At 44.8% G+C, this 17,113-nt stretch overlaps 1 protein-coding gene across 7 annotated transcripts in view; it reads right to left on the bottom strand.

The window, feature by feature from the left end:
* The window catches only part of EXOC1 (exocyst complex component 1), a 409,496-nt gene that overhangs the window by 34,662 nt on the left and 357,721 nt on the right, over nt 1–17,113 (bottom strand). For all 7 annotated transcript variants that reach the window (XM_078678171.1, XM_078678169.1, XM_078678170.1 and 4 more), the window contains 2 exons: nt 7,423–7,622; nt 983–1,177 (listed from right to left, as the gene is read on the bottom strand). In XM_078678171.1, the coding sequence (XP_078534297.1) occupies nt 983–1,177; nt 7,423–7,622 (395 nt within the window). The remainder of the gene's footprint in view (nt 1–982; nt 1,178–7,422; nt 7,623–17,113) is intronic.

The following is a 17,113-nucleotide window of genomic DNA, read 5'->3' on the forward strand; positions in this document are numbered from 1 at the left end:
ATATGCATCTAAATTAAATTGTCTGTTCTACAGGAAACAACTATAGTTTTCGTTGAGCGTCCAAGACGTATGAATTTAGGAAGGTAGCAAGCTATTCGCACTGACGCATTTTTACCCTTTTGTTGCTATGATTGTAACTTTCCCGGGAGGCTAAAAAATATCACATTACAGTAAAAAAGTCTGGAAGACAGACACATCGACATTAGTGTGGCTTATTGAAAAGAAAGAGAACATCTCGGAAATCACAAGATATTATCGTTGGCACAATAGATTACATTTATGTACGGTTCCCAGGAAAGAGTTGACTGTCCAAAACCACAACTCGGTTTTGGGCCTTGATGTCAAGGGCCCATGCTAACAGTAATTTTGTTTTGTTTGCATAAAACTTTAGAAAGCTGTATGCCATCCACCTTTGTACCTCCCTAAGATAGTCAAATAGAGTCCAGTGTAAAAGACGGCTCCTAATGTAGCTGTATGATGATTTGGGTGTCACCTGCATAAGAAAATGGGTAATGGCAGATGCATTTGATGAGCTTCTACATCCTACTAGATTTAGGTGCGTGACTTAGTACTAGTGCTTTTTGGTCTAGATAGGAACACTGTACTCCCAACTCTTTACATAACTTAAAGGTTTGACAGTGCTCAAAAAGGACAAGAATAGATTGGAATTAGGCATATACTCTACAGACACTGCAAACGGTCAAAAGTATGATGACCTTATGATCACCTTATTTGAGAAATGTGATTTAACCCCCTGGCTGCGGCCGGAATTCTGCGCCTGTGCGGCATATTCCGATCGCGGGCGTGGTCATGACGGCTCCCGGCCGTCATCAACACACGCGCACCGTAACTGATGACGACCGGGAGCCGTCATCAGCACCGAAAGGGTTAAACCATAAAACACAAATAGTAAACACTAAGATTTTCACTGTGCAAAATGCCCATCATTAACACATTCTCCGAGCACTCACTATAACCATACCTGTAGCAAATTCTCCTCGTCACATAGATGCTTGTTGACTTTCTTATACAGATTATCCAGTCCCTTCTTTACTTCCTTCCCAGGATACTCCTTAATAACCTTACGAAGTTCTTGCTTGTTGAAGGCAAGTTGGTAGCTGACCTCATCCTCTCTCACACCCTGGGAAACTCGAGTTTCAACGCCCTCAAAGAAGTGCTGAAAAGGAGATCAATTATACAGCTATAATAAGGGTACAACCTATATTTTCAAAACAACAATCACAAAGAAAACTACATTTTCAAAGCATGCATAAAAGATTGTGTGTTTCAACCACAAATACCCTTCTGGTCTGTGCTATGAAATATCCAATTATGTTTTGCGAATTTTGTATTATGCAATAAACAGCAAACAGTTGGAGGAAGAGGAACTCAGACTGATTGGTACCTATGTTTGCCTAAGCATGGATTAACTAAAACATGTGAGAATCAATTAATCTTTATTCGATCTTATCAAAATAGATCATGAAAGTTAAGCAAATACAAAATGTCCATGGTTAAAAAATAGATAAATATGAAATAGGTGGTGCATGCACTCTGGGATAATCCAAAAGTTAGAGAAAAGTATTAGGGAGGTAAATCAACTTTATGCGTGCAAACAGGCTATCTCTTATGGACCCACAAGTATGACTAACAATAGAGAAAAAACAGTCACCCAAGGGCTAATATCTCCTGAATGCACAGCCAAAGGTCCAAAAATAGAGTAATCCAAGTTAATAAAAAAGTATTAAAAATTGAAACTTTGGTCAATTCCCAATTTGGATTTATTCACATCATGGTTGGTCAGTCGTCAGAGTAGAGAATTCATCTCATTCAATATCATACCACAAAGAAAAGAAATGGCGGATTTGCATAGAACAATCAGCACATCGTGAAATGTCCCCTTATTTTCAACAAACTGATCCGTATCATTTAAGTTACTCTATTGGAGTGCAGATCTGATATTGTGCTCATCCACCTTTAGCACTATTCTATGACCATCTGCCCACTAGAAGTCAGGCAGAGTATCATATACATTCAACAAAAAATACCAGTGCACATCCTATTCTTAATAACTATTATCCAATGGGCATCTCGCCACACACATCCGATATGTCCAGTGTGCGTTAATCCATAAATTGAGGCACAACAAATTCATCAATGTTCAATTTTCTTTAATTCTCTTGTCACAGCCAGCCGACGTACGTTTCGCCCTTCCCGGGCTTTTTCAAGGCAAACGCTTGTTCAGTCGAGCGATCTTTATTGTCTGTATTAAATGTCACTAGAAACTTGGCAATCTTATCCCTTATATTTTCAGTCCATGAAATTGCTGTAATTAATTTTGTAATTGATCCCCATACGGCAATTCAATATTCCAATCAGTTTAGTCTTGGAGCCTTGATAAGTTCCATCGCCATTATGCGTGCAGGGTTTACGGGAACGGTAGCTTCCTTCCGCGAAGACGCGAAGACGCGGAAGGAAGCTACCGTTCCCGTAAACCCTGCACGCATAATGGCGATGGAACTTATCAAGGCTCCAAGACTAAACTGATTGGAATATTGAATTGCCGTATGGGGATCAATTACAAAATTAATTACAGCAATTTCATGGACTGAAAATATAAGGGATAAGATTGCCAAGTTTCTATTGACATTTAATACAGACAATAAAGATCGCTCGACTGAACAAGCGTTTGCCTTGAAAAAGCCCGGTAAGGGCGAAACGCGCGTCGGCTGGCTGTGACAAGAGAATTAAAGAAAATTGAACATTGATGAATTTGTTGTGCCTCAATTTATGGATTAACGCACACTGGACATATCGGATTTGTGTGGCGAGATGCCCATTGGATAATAGTTATTAAGAATAGGATGTGCACTGGTATTTTTTGTTGATCATAACACAAAGACTAGGTTAAATCATGCTTGCACAGACCAATGCATTTCGGGCAATCAAAGCCCTTCGTCTGGGGAATTTTCATCGCCGTATGCGAACAAACAATTACTGGCGTCTTAGTCATTCCTTCACGACTGTCGACTAAGAAGCAGGCGCTGTGCATATATCCGAACTACGCTGTACACCAACGCTTCTACCTCTAGCCATTAGCAAAGTCTCAGATAAAATGAATAGTTATATATATTTATGGGTAAACCGTGTAAGTGAACAGGATACGCAGAAGATTTTTGAGGCACATTTGTATTGTATACGAAACGTGTATTTTTTACTCAGATGTGCTGTGTTAAATGGGAGATGTGGTATTTTTATCGTTATATATCAAGTATCCTAATGCTGTGTGTTTGTGAGTTTTACCACACTATGACCCATGCTCCAAGAGTCAAAAGGCCTCACAACTGTTGGGGACAGAGTACTCCGAAGTATGTGGCTGCCATTTTGTGAGCTGAACAGGTCTTGGCAATGAGGCGTGATCCCTGCACAGAGGCTGTCTAGAGAAGTTGCTTTCCACTCAGACAGCAACTGAGAGAGACTCAGTCCGGGGGGACCTCTGTGAACAACGGGACCTCCATGAATGTGACACACGACCTGGTGCAGTGCTTGTGTGGGCGCAGTATCAAAGGTGCCCATGCTCGGAAGAGTATATCGGACTGCTTTCTGTATGAAATCTGATTAGAAATCATCTCCATCAAGACAGGCTTCAAAACATAGTTAACGGAAATTCAAAAGGACATCTCTGAGCTGGGGAATAATGTAGACCATCGGGGTCCGGTACTGAGGGAGTGATTGCAGGCACCAAGCGGGTGTTCTGCACTGAAGGCGGTGTGCCACTGTGGCGACCACTCCTCTCCGAGACCTATGAGGTAGTTAGTGACTTCTCTCCATAATAAACTCGGTTCCTCTCCAAATTTGAGCGATACCAAATCGTAAATATTATTTTTTAAAATATTTTTCACACTTATAACCTCAGGTTAGGGTGGGCCTTAGCATGGCCATACCGCCGAGGTTACACTTCACGGCCCTGACGAATGCTTGTTTAATACATAACACATAGGCAGAAACATGTTGACCACTTCCTAGTGGACTTCGCTGAACAATTTATTCAGCCCGAATGTCCCACACTTTGTTTTTAAACTTGTCCGATTGGCTCCTAATAAAATTTATTGTCTGACTCAATCTTGGCAATTTTAATACTCACTGGTCACTTTTTCACTACACACGAACTACCAGCTCCGCAGTAATTCTGGTGTTGAAGCACACCAGGGTGGCACTCGGCCTCTCCTGTTGGGGCCCGATGATGAAGCAAGTCACCAACTAGGTTGGTGAGAGAGGGCTTCATTAAGAACCTAGTTGGCTCTTTTTCTCTGTGCTCTACCTATATTGTATAAATATAAGGTACACTATTCTGTTGTTATGATGAATAATGTAGACTACCACAAACGATCTGCTGACTCAATAATCAACCAAAAGCTCCCTGGACATTCTCACCCAAGTGCATTTCTTTGAAGATAAGGAAGCCATGATGAAATTGCCTGGAAACTCGCTAAGGACATCCCTCTTCTTAAGAAGCTCTCTTTAGATCCCAATATCCTCAGCAACTATAGGCCCATCTCGTTGCTGCCAGCATTTGCTAAAATAAGTTAAAAACTGATGAATTTCCAACTGTCGGACTGTCTAGAACAAGTTGCTGCACCCTAGTCAATCAGGGATCTGCCCTGCCACAGTATGGAGACAGCGCTACTAGAAATATCTGACCATATCAAGTGGTCTCTGGATAAGGGTAAAAATGCACCTTTATTCATCTCAACCTATCTGCTATATTTGATACTGACCCGCACACAATTATTTTCCAACACCTCTTCAACCTAGGGGTGGAATGCCGGGTGTGGGATTAGTTAAAGTCATTCCCTGACTCCAGAGGGCAGTGGGTGTGGGTAGCGCCTTCACCTCTGAAGTCAAAGCAATGAAGCATGGTGTCCCCCAAGGCTGTTCATTGAGCCCTACACTTTTTAATGTTTTCATGTCACCACCGATCACATTAGTGGAGTCATTTGGTTGTAGAACCATTTCTTATGCGGATGACACCCAATTGCTTTTCGCTTCTGAGGGACCTCAGTCCTTAGTTGAAATACCTTAAGTATTGCATGCTTGCAGTCTTTGAGTGGATGCAGAGCAGCCAGCCAAAATGAAACGCAGATATAACTGAAATTCTACTTTTTGGCTCCCATTCGACAAACTGGTGGGAAGATATTTGGATCTCCTCCCTGCCACCTCCACCACCACTCCTCCTTCTCCGGTAGTAAACAATGCAGGAGTTAAATAGAACAATCAACTTTCCATGCAACCCCAGATTTCTGTGGTGTTTGGGACAGTGTTTTAGGCTGCTTCTTACTCTTAGGAATCTCTTGTTTGTATCTTCTGCCTTTGCACTGCAAGAGGAGCGCGATTCATGTGTTGATTACATCTCAACTGGACCACTCCAACACCCTCTATCTTGGGGTATCCGACACTCTGCTAAGTCGTCTTCAGGTGGTTCACAATGCTGCTGCCTGGCTCATCATGCATTTGCCTTCTCAGTCTTCGATCTCTCAATTCTTAAAATTTCCTGCATTGGTTACCTTCCCATATGGTAGCGTCTCAGGACAGCCCGGACTATCTTGCCCAGGGGTTACTGTCCTATTGCCCTACTAGATCACAGTGTTCGGCATCTACCACTTTGATGGTAGTGCATCGCATTAAATGTAAGAAGGAGGGAGGTAACGCGTTTTCGTTCTTAGTGGCTAAAACCTGGAATCAGCTCTCGCTGGACCTTCGGATGCTTGCTTTGGATGATGTCTTCTGAAAGAGACTGAAAACTTGGCTTTTCTCATCCACAGATTAGGATTTCTGTGTTTTTAGTGAGTACTTGTACTCTAGAGACGGGATGGCACTGAGTAGCTGTGTGCTTTACAAAACAGCATAATTAATTCGTTCATTGAAGTGGGTTGTCGGAACTGATATTTCGAGGCTCCACCATCTAACTCTACCAAGACTTATCTCATGTTACCCTGAGCAAACGCAATGACTTCAGGCCAATTATTGACTTTGTACAAGAACGCAACATCAAATACCAGTAGGGCCACCAATTTAATCTCAGTGTTCAATGAAATGGAAAGCAATGATATGTACGCTCTCTGTCAGAAGTCAGGGCGATGCTAGGCCTACCTAAGGAATTGGAATCAGAGGTCCCAGCCAAGGGATGCATGCTAGCACTGTACGTTGCCCAGAATAGCAAACCATATGGAATAAGGAGAACAATTTAGACCCTACTGGCGTTTTGGTTGTTTTTAGGCTATATCCTTTTTATTGATTATGATCTTGCGTGGTTGGGGGGGTTTGATGGTTAATTCAAAGAATATCAGAAAATTTGGTCTGTTGGTTTAAGGTACAAGCAGAGGAATAGGTTACAACCTCTTATGTCACATGACGATAATCGCCCCTTATACATGAAAACTCCTCCTACTGAATATACAGGCTTAAACTTCCTAAATAAATGACACCAGTAATGGAGATATCTCTTGCAACACAACCCTGATATCATATTTCTCCTGGAAACACACCTTCGTTACAAAATACTAACAGCACATGCAAACACTCTAAGTACCCTCACCAATATTGCGCTTCCACCCCTAGCAAAACCGCAGGCATGGCCATCTTATCACACCCCACAATGGACAAAAAAACCCTATTAATTGGCAGAGATGCGGGTTGTTACTAAATAAAACAGAACAACCAGGGGGGAAAGGTGACGCTGATGATGCTAAATTGATATTCCCCAGTAACTCCCAAGACACTTTTATCCAGGGGTATCTTACAGTGGTGAGATTTTAACCTCATATGGGATCCGGACAGAAATAGAAACCTAAACTCCTATTATGCGACAAGGCAATTTCGCCTATCCTTAATAATAAGAGCCCACTGAACTGGTCCTTGTTGATAGATGGTACCACCTGCACCCCAACCTTAGGGACTAACTGTGCTATTTTCATGTATGCACACTTACTCCTGCATTTATCACCCACTCTCTGCTTAACACTGGCTGTGGCCTCACTCTTAGATATATTGATATTAGGGCACATGCACCTGAAACTTATCTGGAATGAGAGACTTTTTCAACCTGGGGCCCTCCCTAATGAAGGTTGAACCTGCAAATACAGAGCCCCAGATAACACCACCATCATGCATTTCATCTTTTTTTCACTGTTCCATTTTGGTGTGTTTTTCAGGGGTGTTGGGAGGAGGATAGGGAGGTCATTCTCTTCATTTTGTATTGAATATTGTACTATTTCTTATAACACATGCATGACATTTACTAGCAAGCATCATGCCAACACTCAATTCTTTGTGGCTAACCGTGATGACTTAATGAAAAACAGTTATAGACACTTTTATGACACTTCTCAATAAAAAGATTTGACACAAAAATAAGATTCTTACATTTAGTTTCTCGAGTGGCTGTCCTAGAGAGTATATGACATAAGATTGAAGATGATCACCATATTTCTGTTTAGCAACTCTTTTCTCAGCTTCCAGACAAGGTATTTTTAATCGGGAAAGCGTAGCAAGGAGATGGTGGAAGTTCTCCAACATCACTACATCCCTAGGTGTCTTCTGGCTTTCATTGGCAACTTTTTCCACTTAGAAAGAAAAGAAAAGAAGTAAACATTAATGGAAAGTACAACCAACTACTTCATTTTACTTCAAATTCAATAAAGATAATCCAGTGATGAATGCATACTTTTAACATCAGTTTGCCAGTGTTAGATTTGGGGGTCTCTAGTTGGCGCAGGAAGTACTTGTGACAAATAGGAACACTTGCCTCTAGTCAGGGTAAGGGGGTACACTCCTAAAATAACCCCTGCTCACCCCCTTGGTAGCTTGGCACTAGCAGACAGGCTTATCTCAGAGGCAGTCTGTAAAGCATTTGTGACCACATACAGTAACCCAGTGACAACACTACAGATGGACACCACACTGTTGTATATTAAAAAGAAGTATTCTTTATATAGATTTAACACAAGAGCATAAACGACAAAAATACACAATACTATACTTAAGAAGGTAGTTTTAGCTTAGTTCAGTTCAGTTCTTAAGATGCGACACTTTGCATCTATGTACCTTACGATGCGTTGCGCTTCCACAACAAGTAATGTTGCAGCGATGGAAATGCTGCAAAGTTCCGGTGCAAAGAAATAAAGACGTGAAGATCTTCCAGATGCGGCACGCTTCTCCGATGATGCGAGAAGTCTCGATTCGATGCGTCCGCTGCAGCGACCACACCCTTGTTCAGCGATGCAACGGCAACTGCTTCGGCTGCGACACTCTTCTCCGACGTTTGCGAGAAGCTTCCGCACGATGCGGCAACTACAGCGGCGACATTCTTGTTCAGAAATGCGACGGCAGCAGCTCCGACGGCGACGCGCTTCTCCGGGGATGCGAGGCGCCCTTACTCGATGGGGTGCAATACCACAGCTACAGCGGCGACACCCTTGTGCAGAAATGCGATGGCAGCAGCAGCGACGGCGACACGCTTCTTCCTCGTTGCGAGACACTTCTCTCGATGCGGTGCAATACGACAGCTACAGCGGCGACAACCTTGTTCAGAGATCCGACGGCAGCAGCAGCGATGGCGACACACTTTCTCTGCATTGCGAGACGCTTCTCTTGATGCGGTGCAATTTGACAGCTCCAGCAGCGACACCCTTGTTCAAAGATGCGACGGCAGCAGCAGCGACAAGCTACTTCCTTGTTGAGTCGAGCTTCCAGCTAATTTCTTGGGATCAGGGTCCCAATATTTATACCCCAAAATCCTTTGTTCTCTGAGGGCAGAGGGGCCTTTGCCCAGTCCAAACCAGTTCTGGAGCACTCTGTTAACATGACTCCTTCTTTCCTTTCACAGTGCAGAGCAGAAACATCAGACGCCCCACAGGAGGTGGAGCCAACATTATGGAGGGAAAGCACAGCATTAGAGCACTTTGTTGACATGATTCCTTCTCTCCTTTCACAGTGCAGGGCAGAGACATCAGACGCACCACAGGGGGTAGAGCCAGCACTGTGGGGGGCAGGCACTGTCCTATTCAGGTCCCAGGTGCAACTCCTCTCTCCCATCTAGATGCAGATCTCTCTATTCACCACTGGGCAGACTCATTCGGTCTCCTGGAATCCCCCAGCCCTGTCACTCAAACTCCAGACAAGGAATACGCAACCTAGCAGAGGCCAGCTTGGCTAGTTAGGCAAGAAAATACCTACTTCTAAAAGTGGTATTTTCAAACACTGAATGTTAAAACCAACTTTACTAAAAGATGTATTTTATCATTCTGAGTTCAGGCATACTAAACTCGAATTTCTACCATGTTCCTCGAGTTAGTTAGGATTATATAATGTAATAATCTAACTGCCCATTCTGACCTATGGAGAACAGGTAGCCTTGCAATAGTGAAAAACGAAAATGGCTGTAATTCACTATTAAGACATGCCACACACACCCGGGCATGTCCTACCTTATAACTTACAATGCACCCTGCCCTTGGGCCTACCATAGGGTGTCTGATATGAAGAAAAGAGAAGGTTTAGGGACTGGCAAGTGGGTGCACTTGCCCAGTCAGCATGGCAGTACCAGACTGCACGCATGCTCTGCAATGGCAGGCCTTAGACACACTTTTACAGGCTGCTTCTGTGGGTGGCACAACCAGTGCTGCAAGCCCACTAGCAGCATTTGGTTCACAAGCCCTGGGCACACTCCGTGCACTGTACTAGGGTCTGACAAGTAAACCAAACCAGCCAATTATGGCATCACTAATTCATACAGCAATTTACAATAGGGAGAGCATATGCACTTTAGCACTGATCAGCAGTGGTAAAGTGCCCAGAGTCATAAAACCAACAAAAACAGGTCAGACAAAATACAGGAGAAAGGCAAAAAGTTCAGGGATGACCCTGCAAAAAGGGCCAAGTCCAATAGCCAGTATTTTAGAAATTATCAATACACTCGTCTACTCAACAGTGAAGTGTAGAACTAGACAATGTTGACCCCTTCCAATAGGTAGGGTAAATAAAATAAGACACAAAAAAGTCAAATGGCGTTAAATGCCTCTTGGTCACAGATGCAATCTCAACTGAAAGCCTTTGGATAATTGCTAATATTGTAACCACCTGGGATCTTGTGGCTCTTGGCACACGAAAGGGGCACCAATGTTTCAGAAGGACTGTGATATTTCTGGCTCAGGTGAGCAGCAAAAAGAAATCACCCTCCAATTACATATCAATGAGGGCTATCAAAACAAACACAAATGGGGTTGCTAATGGTTAGAAATGGTACAAGTGGGCATAGTCACAGTTGGGCTTTACGTGCATCTTTCATTTCAAGTGAACCTTGGTCAATACTTTGGGTCTCATTTGTGCAGAAAAATGAGAAGATACTAATTACTGGGGTCTAAGCATTTTTTCAAATGTTAAAGGCCTTTATCTTCAAAATAGCTGGATGTGGTCAAACGTTACCAGTGGCAAGGACATACATTGGGAATAGAAACACGGTAGGAGTAGGGGGCTACAAGTATCAATTTATGACAAGAAAAAAAAACCTGAACCTCAATAATTCAAGAACTGTAAGTCAATCAATGGTTATGGCAATCTACTGCAGTACCAAAGGCACCCAAGTGTCTTTGGTGCAAGAAAGAACCCTGGTAAATCTTTACAGCCCAACAACAAGAATTATAGGCACTCCAGGAAGTCAATAGCTGCAAAAGGGACTTCTAACAGCCCTATTCCCTGTCCAACACCACCATATGTCTCCTTTAAAATACTCATCCAATCAGGAAGAAGATTGGAATTTCTCAACTCTGGGTCCTCAGAAGCAGAGCTACCAACTTTAAAGATTCTGGATTGTGAGGAAATACAATATCTTATTTTTAGGATTCTGGCTTACGAAAGAAGGCTTATGTATGAGACAGGATAGTGATGATGCTGGACTGAGTAACCTCAATTTCCTGGATCTTTGCCTTTTCTACTTGAGCTGCCCACTAAAGCAGTTTTCTATCTTAAAAGATCATTTGATAACACACACATCTCAGTCTAGAGAACCTATGCCCAGAAAGCCTGGGACAAATTGGACATCTTGGGGGCTTCTAAGGCAATGTCTCTCTCTTTCTCCAGAACTAATAAGTTGTCTTGGAACTACCAAGCACAATTAGCACACTCTTTTAATACATGACACGAATTAAGGATTAACCATTCAGCTTTGTTTTCTAAACGTCAAATTGGTGCTTTAGAACCTTTCTGTCCATAGTTCCTGACACACCTACCTGCATATTGCATAAGGTGACCTTCCACAACGAACCTATACTAACACAATTGAACTGCCTTCAAGAGAATGCTTTACAAAACAAATTATGATAATACCTTGTTTTTTCAAGTGCATTATGCCCTGGATTGTGGCCTTATACTGCTGAACATAAGAGATCAAAATATCATTCGACTTAATGCCACTCACTTTATCAAAATAATTAGGATGAGCAGCCAAGCGGAGTGGGCTCTGATTTGAACTGGTCATATCAAGGTTACAAAGTTCTCTACATTAGATATTCAGTCCACTGAGCTATTCTTTCACTAAATTACATTTCTCTCAAAGAGAGGATACATCCAATTGGAACAGTGTGACCAGGTCCTCGAAATCCCTAAAAAGACCATTTTCTCTCTGAAGAAGAGATGTAAGTCTGGGTGTCAAAGACATCACTGAAGGGCTTCCTGTTTCATAGGACAAAAGAATGAGAACAATAATTTTCTTTTTATGGTGACATTATACATTTCTATGCCTCTACTTTGATCCTTCAGCTCCAAAAAAGAAAAGCTTTTGCATTCGTATTTCAAGATTGAGGAATGTACCGGTTTCGCCTGGTCCATTTAAAGATCCTGCATCGGGTCTACTACCCACGCACGCACCTATTCTCCTGGGGCAGGATTCAATCTCCCTTGTGCGTGAGAGGCTGCCATGAGGAGGGAACGTTCTTTCATATCTTATGGGACTGTCCGAGAGTGGCGCCCTTTTGGTCTAAGGTGGCTCGTACTATGGAGATAGTAGTAGAGTCGCCAGTTCCGGTGGAGCTGAGGTGGCTTTTATTAATGATTAAAGGTCCGACTGACTGGACAAGATACAAGGAAATCTGGCTGGCGTTGGCAGCAGGGGTGGCGAACAGGAATATTGCCCAGGCCTGGGGGGCGCAGGAGGCTCCACAATGGGACCAATGGAGGCGAGACTTGGATTGGTGCCTAAGGGCGGAGGAGACGATTTACAAAGCAAGGGGGTGTGTGAAGAAGTGGAGGCAGGTCTGGGGCCCATGGCGAAAATACAGAGGAACCGGGGGGAGGCGGTGGGGTGTGAAGCGTGGGGAGGTCTTTGGGAAAGTTTTGCCCTGCCTACTGTATGTATCAGAGACCGCGGACTATCTCCTGCTAAATGTACGATGCTATGTTTTTTATATATCTGTGAGCAAGGTTAATAAAGAGATTAAAAAAAAAAAAAAGATTGAGGAATTTACAGTAACTACTGAAAAAGATCATATGCTAATCCAAATGTTGGAATAATTAACTCACAGTTCAGTATCAAATTAGACAGATCTGTAGAGACATAATATTAAGGGACATCCTCTGTCTCCACTGCGCATAGCAGTGTTTAGCTAACCACTTGATATTTATGGTCAAACACGAAACTGTTGGGGTTAACATAGACCATTATTTTTTTTAAATAACTTTTTATTGCAATGTGCTCAGGAAACAATATGTCAAGTACACATTTCAATACGGATCTTCGAGTCATACCATTAATTTCTCTTTGATCATTACAGAAGGTAATATTCACCATTGGAGCCCCACTCCCTTCACTTACAGACCCCTGTAGGCCAGCCAGAACACCCAATCTTCTCCCATTTTTGTGGGCACCCTCTTAGACAGTTATTTTTAAAGCACCTGTTTCAGTTGAAATGTAAGACGAGAGTTGTGTCTTATATGTAAAGAAAATTACTAAGTAATTTGATAGGGAGGAAGTTTGTCTTTACAGGTTATTCAAAATAAATATATATACATTCAATGGGAAGACGAGGTACTAGCTTAATTTCAATATCTGATTGATAAAGCTGGGATGATCTTGCTAGATAACATTTAAAAATGCACTTTGGAACAAACCATTCTTTAAATATTAAGGTCTGACTACAGACATTAGCTGGCTCTAATGCACAGAGTATATATAGAGGGCTTTGGATATGCTCCTCTCATGCCACTGGCTTGTTTGGGTGAGTCCCATTTAAGTTGTGTAAAAGCTCACAAAATAAAATGTTTGCTGTTACACTTCTCATTTTGTAACCAGTAGACAAAGTAATTCTCAGACAGTGATGCACAGCAAAAATAAGTTACCAGGCTCATCAATGAATGGGCATGCAGCTTTGTATTATAAGGAGAATGCTCTGATCTATTATGGCTCCCACATGAATCTGGTGAATAGATGAGAAAATTATCTTTGTAATGCAGTGAGATGATTTGCTGCTCGTTCAATGAAAAGCAGTATAGTTTTTTCTTTATTTCCCGCGTCTCACTTGTAAGAAAAACAAAGTAGTCCTGCTGTATTTTATCCTCTGCCCTGGCAGGAGATTGTGTGGTATGTCAACATTTCATCTACTCTGCCATATCAGCTCTCTTGCACCAAGAGTTTCTATGGACATTAGCACCCAGGTCTGTCACAAGGCAGAGCATTAGCGAGCCCAACCAGAGACTCTAAAAGTTATAAAGTACTGGCAGATTTGGCACTACAGCAGTATATCTGGCAGTCTGCAGTGCCAAAAGAATCCTTGGTCTGCAACTCATTCATGGATATGGCAGATTGCTGGCGCCTAAAATGAAATAAAGTGCTGAGAACCCCAGTATTTTCAGGCATGCATTAATTTTACATAAGTTCACAAAACATAGCTGTAAGTTGTAAGCAACCACATTAGTGTTAATGTTGAGTCTGGTGTGAGGTGCAGCCTGCCACTTGCTTAGGTTGGCTTGTCTGAGGTTCACCATGCGAACGCTGGCAAAACCAATATGAACAGCTTATAACTTAAAATGCAAACCAGTTTTATTGGTTAAGCGAATACTTACTTATGATTCACGTGAACATTGCCATGGAACAATTGCTAATTAGAAAATTATGAAAATGCGGCAGGGAAGAAGAGCATCTTATTGGACAAAAAATAATTGATAAATGGGTCATGGATGTTTATGGTTGGCAGATGCGGGCAATTCCTCCAAGGAACTCTACAGGATTCTACAGACTTTTGTGAAACCCATTGCCTGTGAGAGTCCGGATGATTTCTCCCAATCTCTGTGTGATGACATCTCTCTATTTTTTTTAAACAAAATAGAGGCGATCTATGAAAAAATCACAAAAGCTACTAACCTTAAGGGCAGTGTCACCAGTACTCCTTCACAATCACCCACACATAATAGAGGCACACTGACTGTCTTTCCGGAGGTCAATCAATGTGATATTAATTCCCTGATAAGTCATATTAAAACAGGATCCCCTCTGGATTTTTGTCCGGCCAAAATGGCTGCCCCCTTAGGCAACTTACTTTGCCCTATGATTCAAACAGTCATGAATCTTTCCCTTAAGGAAGGACAGGTACCCCAAGAATGGAAAAGAGCTGTAGTAAATCCCATTCGTAAGAACTAGGCCATGCCATGGACAGATCTATCCAACCTCCGCCCCATTTCCCTTCTGCCGTATTTTAGTAAGATGACCGAGAAGCATGTGAACACCCACCTGTCTAATTTCATCGAGGCATCGGGAGGTCTTGACCATACCCAATCCGGGTTCAGACCCAACTACAGCACCAAATCAGCGCTCCTCTCTGTGACAGATACCATCAGGATGGCACAGGATAGAGGGGGCTCTATGATTCTGGTGCTGTTGGATCTGTCCGCAGCCTTCGACACGGTGTCACATGACATCCTTCTCGGTCGTCTGCAGAAGGTGGGGATAGGAGGTTTGGCTCTGTCCTGGCTTGAGAGTTTTCTCTCAGGCCGCTCACAAAGTGTCAGTCTGGGCTCCTATCGTTCTACATCCAGGGAGCTCACTAGGGGGGTCCCACAAAGCTCATGCCTAAGCCCTACACTATTTAATGTGTATGTGGCCCCCCTAGCTGACATTGTGAGAGCACATGGATTTATTCCAGTGTCGTACGCCGACGACACTCAGCTTCTGTTTCCATTCCAGACCCTTACTCCTGCGATCAAACACTTCTTTGCCGAAGGTATGAGAGCGGTGTCCGACTGGATGGCCTCCAACTGCCTACAATGCAATGTAGGCAAGACCGAGGTCATGCTTTTTGGGGAGGCTCCCCTCCTATGGTCACCGGATTGGTGGCCACTGGACTAGGACCTGTCCCCTGTCCCAAACAGACAGTGAAGAACCTGGGATTGCGACTGGACCAGGGATTATTGCTAAAAGAACATGCGAACTTGGTGACTGGATCCTGCTTTCGGATAATCGGACTTCTGAGACGCGTGTTTCCGTTTTTGTCGGACGTCTTCAGAAAGATCCTTGTCCAGGCCCTTGTAGTTAGCCGGCTGGATTATTGCAACGGCCTTTTTTTATCTGCCAATGAAGATGTGCTTAGCAGACTGCAAGTGGCTCAAAACACCGCGGCAAGATTGGTCCTAAATGTCCCACCCAGAACACCTTCTCGCCCCCTTCTGGAAAAACTCCACTGGCTGCCCATTCGCCAACGGGTTAAGTTCAAAATCTGTTGCGCTATACATAAAAGCCTCTTTGGCTCAGGCCCTCAATACCTGGCTGAAAAACTCAAGATTTATAACCCCAAACACCTCCTGCGCTCCAGCAACCAACTACTGCTAAAAGTTCCGCCAATTAGAAGGGCAAGGCAAGGTGGTCGAGCACTCTCGTACATGGGCCCCACCCTCTGGAACAAACTTCCCCTCAGCCTCAGACAAAACTCCAACTACCATATATTTAGGAAAACACTAAAGACACACCTGTTTTTGACAGCATAATCTCTTGCACATCTCTAAAAGCTCTGTTTCGGGGGCGTGGCCAAGATGGCGGAGTGAGAGGTCACACTCTTCGCGAGCTCTCCCGACCTTGAACCCCTAAGCCACGATATTGCACGGAACTCCCCCCCGATCTGCTGCCCCAACTACAGCGGGGTCGAAGAAGCACCCTCGGCTCGCCAAGAGACCCAGCCGGGCATCGAGACCGCGGCGGAGGAACGCCGGAGGCCGAGCGGAGACCGGAGCGGAGCAGAGGAGGGGCCTGAGGAGGACGCCTTCGGGCGGACGAGGAGGCCTTAAGACCCAGGGCGCGGCAGACCAGAGTGCGGCAGCCGTCTCCGCTGAGCAAGTGAGGCGCTGGTGGAGCCTCGGGCAGGATCCCGGGCCGGGGCGCGAACAGAGGGAGCTGGCAGCGGCGCCCGAGCGACACAGCCAACGTGGAGCTGGTACAAAAGGCCGGGGACGCGGCCTACGGCTGGCGCGAGCCGAACCCCGCAGCGGACTGAGCATACACAGACCCAGCCGCCGGAGGAGGGCAGGCGAGGAGCCGGCAGCGGCTAGGGGAGCGGTGGTGGACGAGTGCCCGGGAGCACGGATGCACAGCGACCAGAGGGAGGAGTAGCCCTGTGATCGTGCCTGCCCGGAGAACAAGGACTCGCTGGGGCGCGACCGAGTGAGCGGCCTGCCTGCGCCGCAGTTCACGGTGAGACATAGCGAGCCCCCGCGGACTTGGCTGGGCCTTCGGTGGCAGTGGGGAGCGGCGAGTCGCGGGCCCTCAGCCCCCGGACATGACCTACAGAGCGGGAGAAGCGCTGGAGGGGAGCGGTCCCCCCCCCCCGGTGCATCGCAAGGGGGACGCCGACCGGGGGACCTGAGAGGCCCGGGCCTGGCCGAAGACCCCGGTCAGACTATCGGAGAGACCGCCAGAGCTCGAGGTTTGAGGGCAGCGAGCTCGGGGAACAGGGGAGCATGGGCTGTGGCCGGCCCCACACGTTAGTAGCACCTCAGGCCTCCACCGGCGCACGGACCGGCGGCGCTGCCGGGAGAAGCCCCCGGCCCGGGACGACGAGCACAGTGACCCGAGGCGGTC

Source organism: Lissotriton helveticus, chromosome 2_2, assembly GCF_964261635.1.
Source record: "Lissotriton helveticus chromosome 2_2, aLisHel1.1, whole genome shotgun sequence".
Lineage (NCBI taxonomy): Eukaryota > Metazoa > Chordata > Amphibia > Caudata > Salamandridae > Lissotriton > Lissotriton helveticus.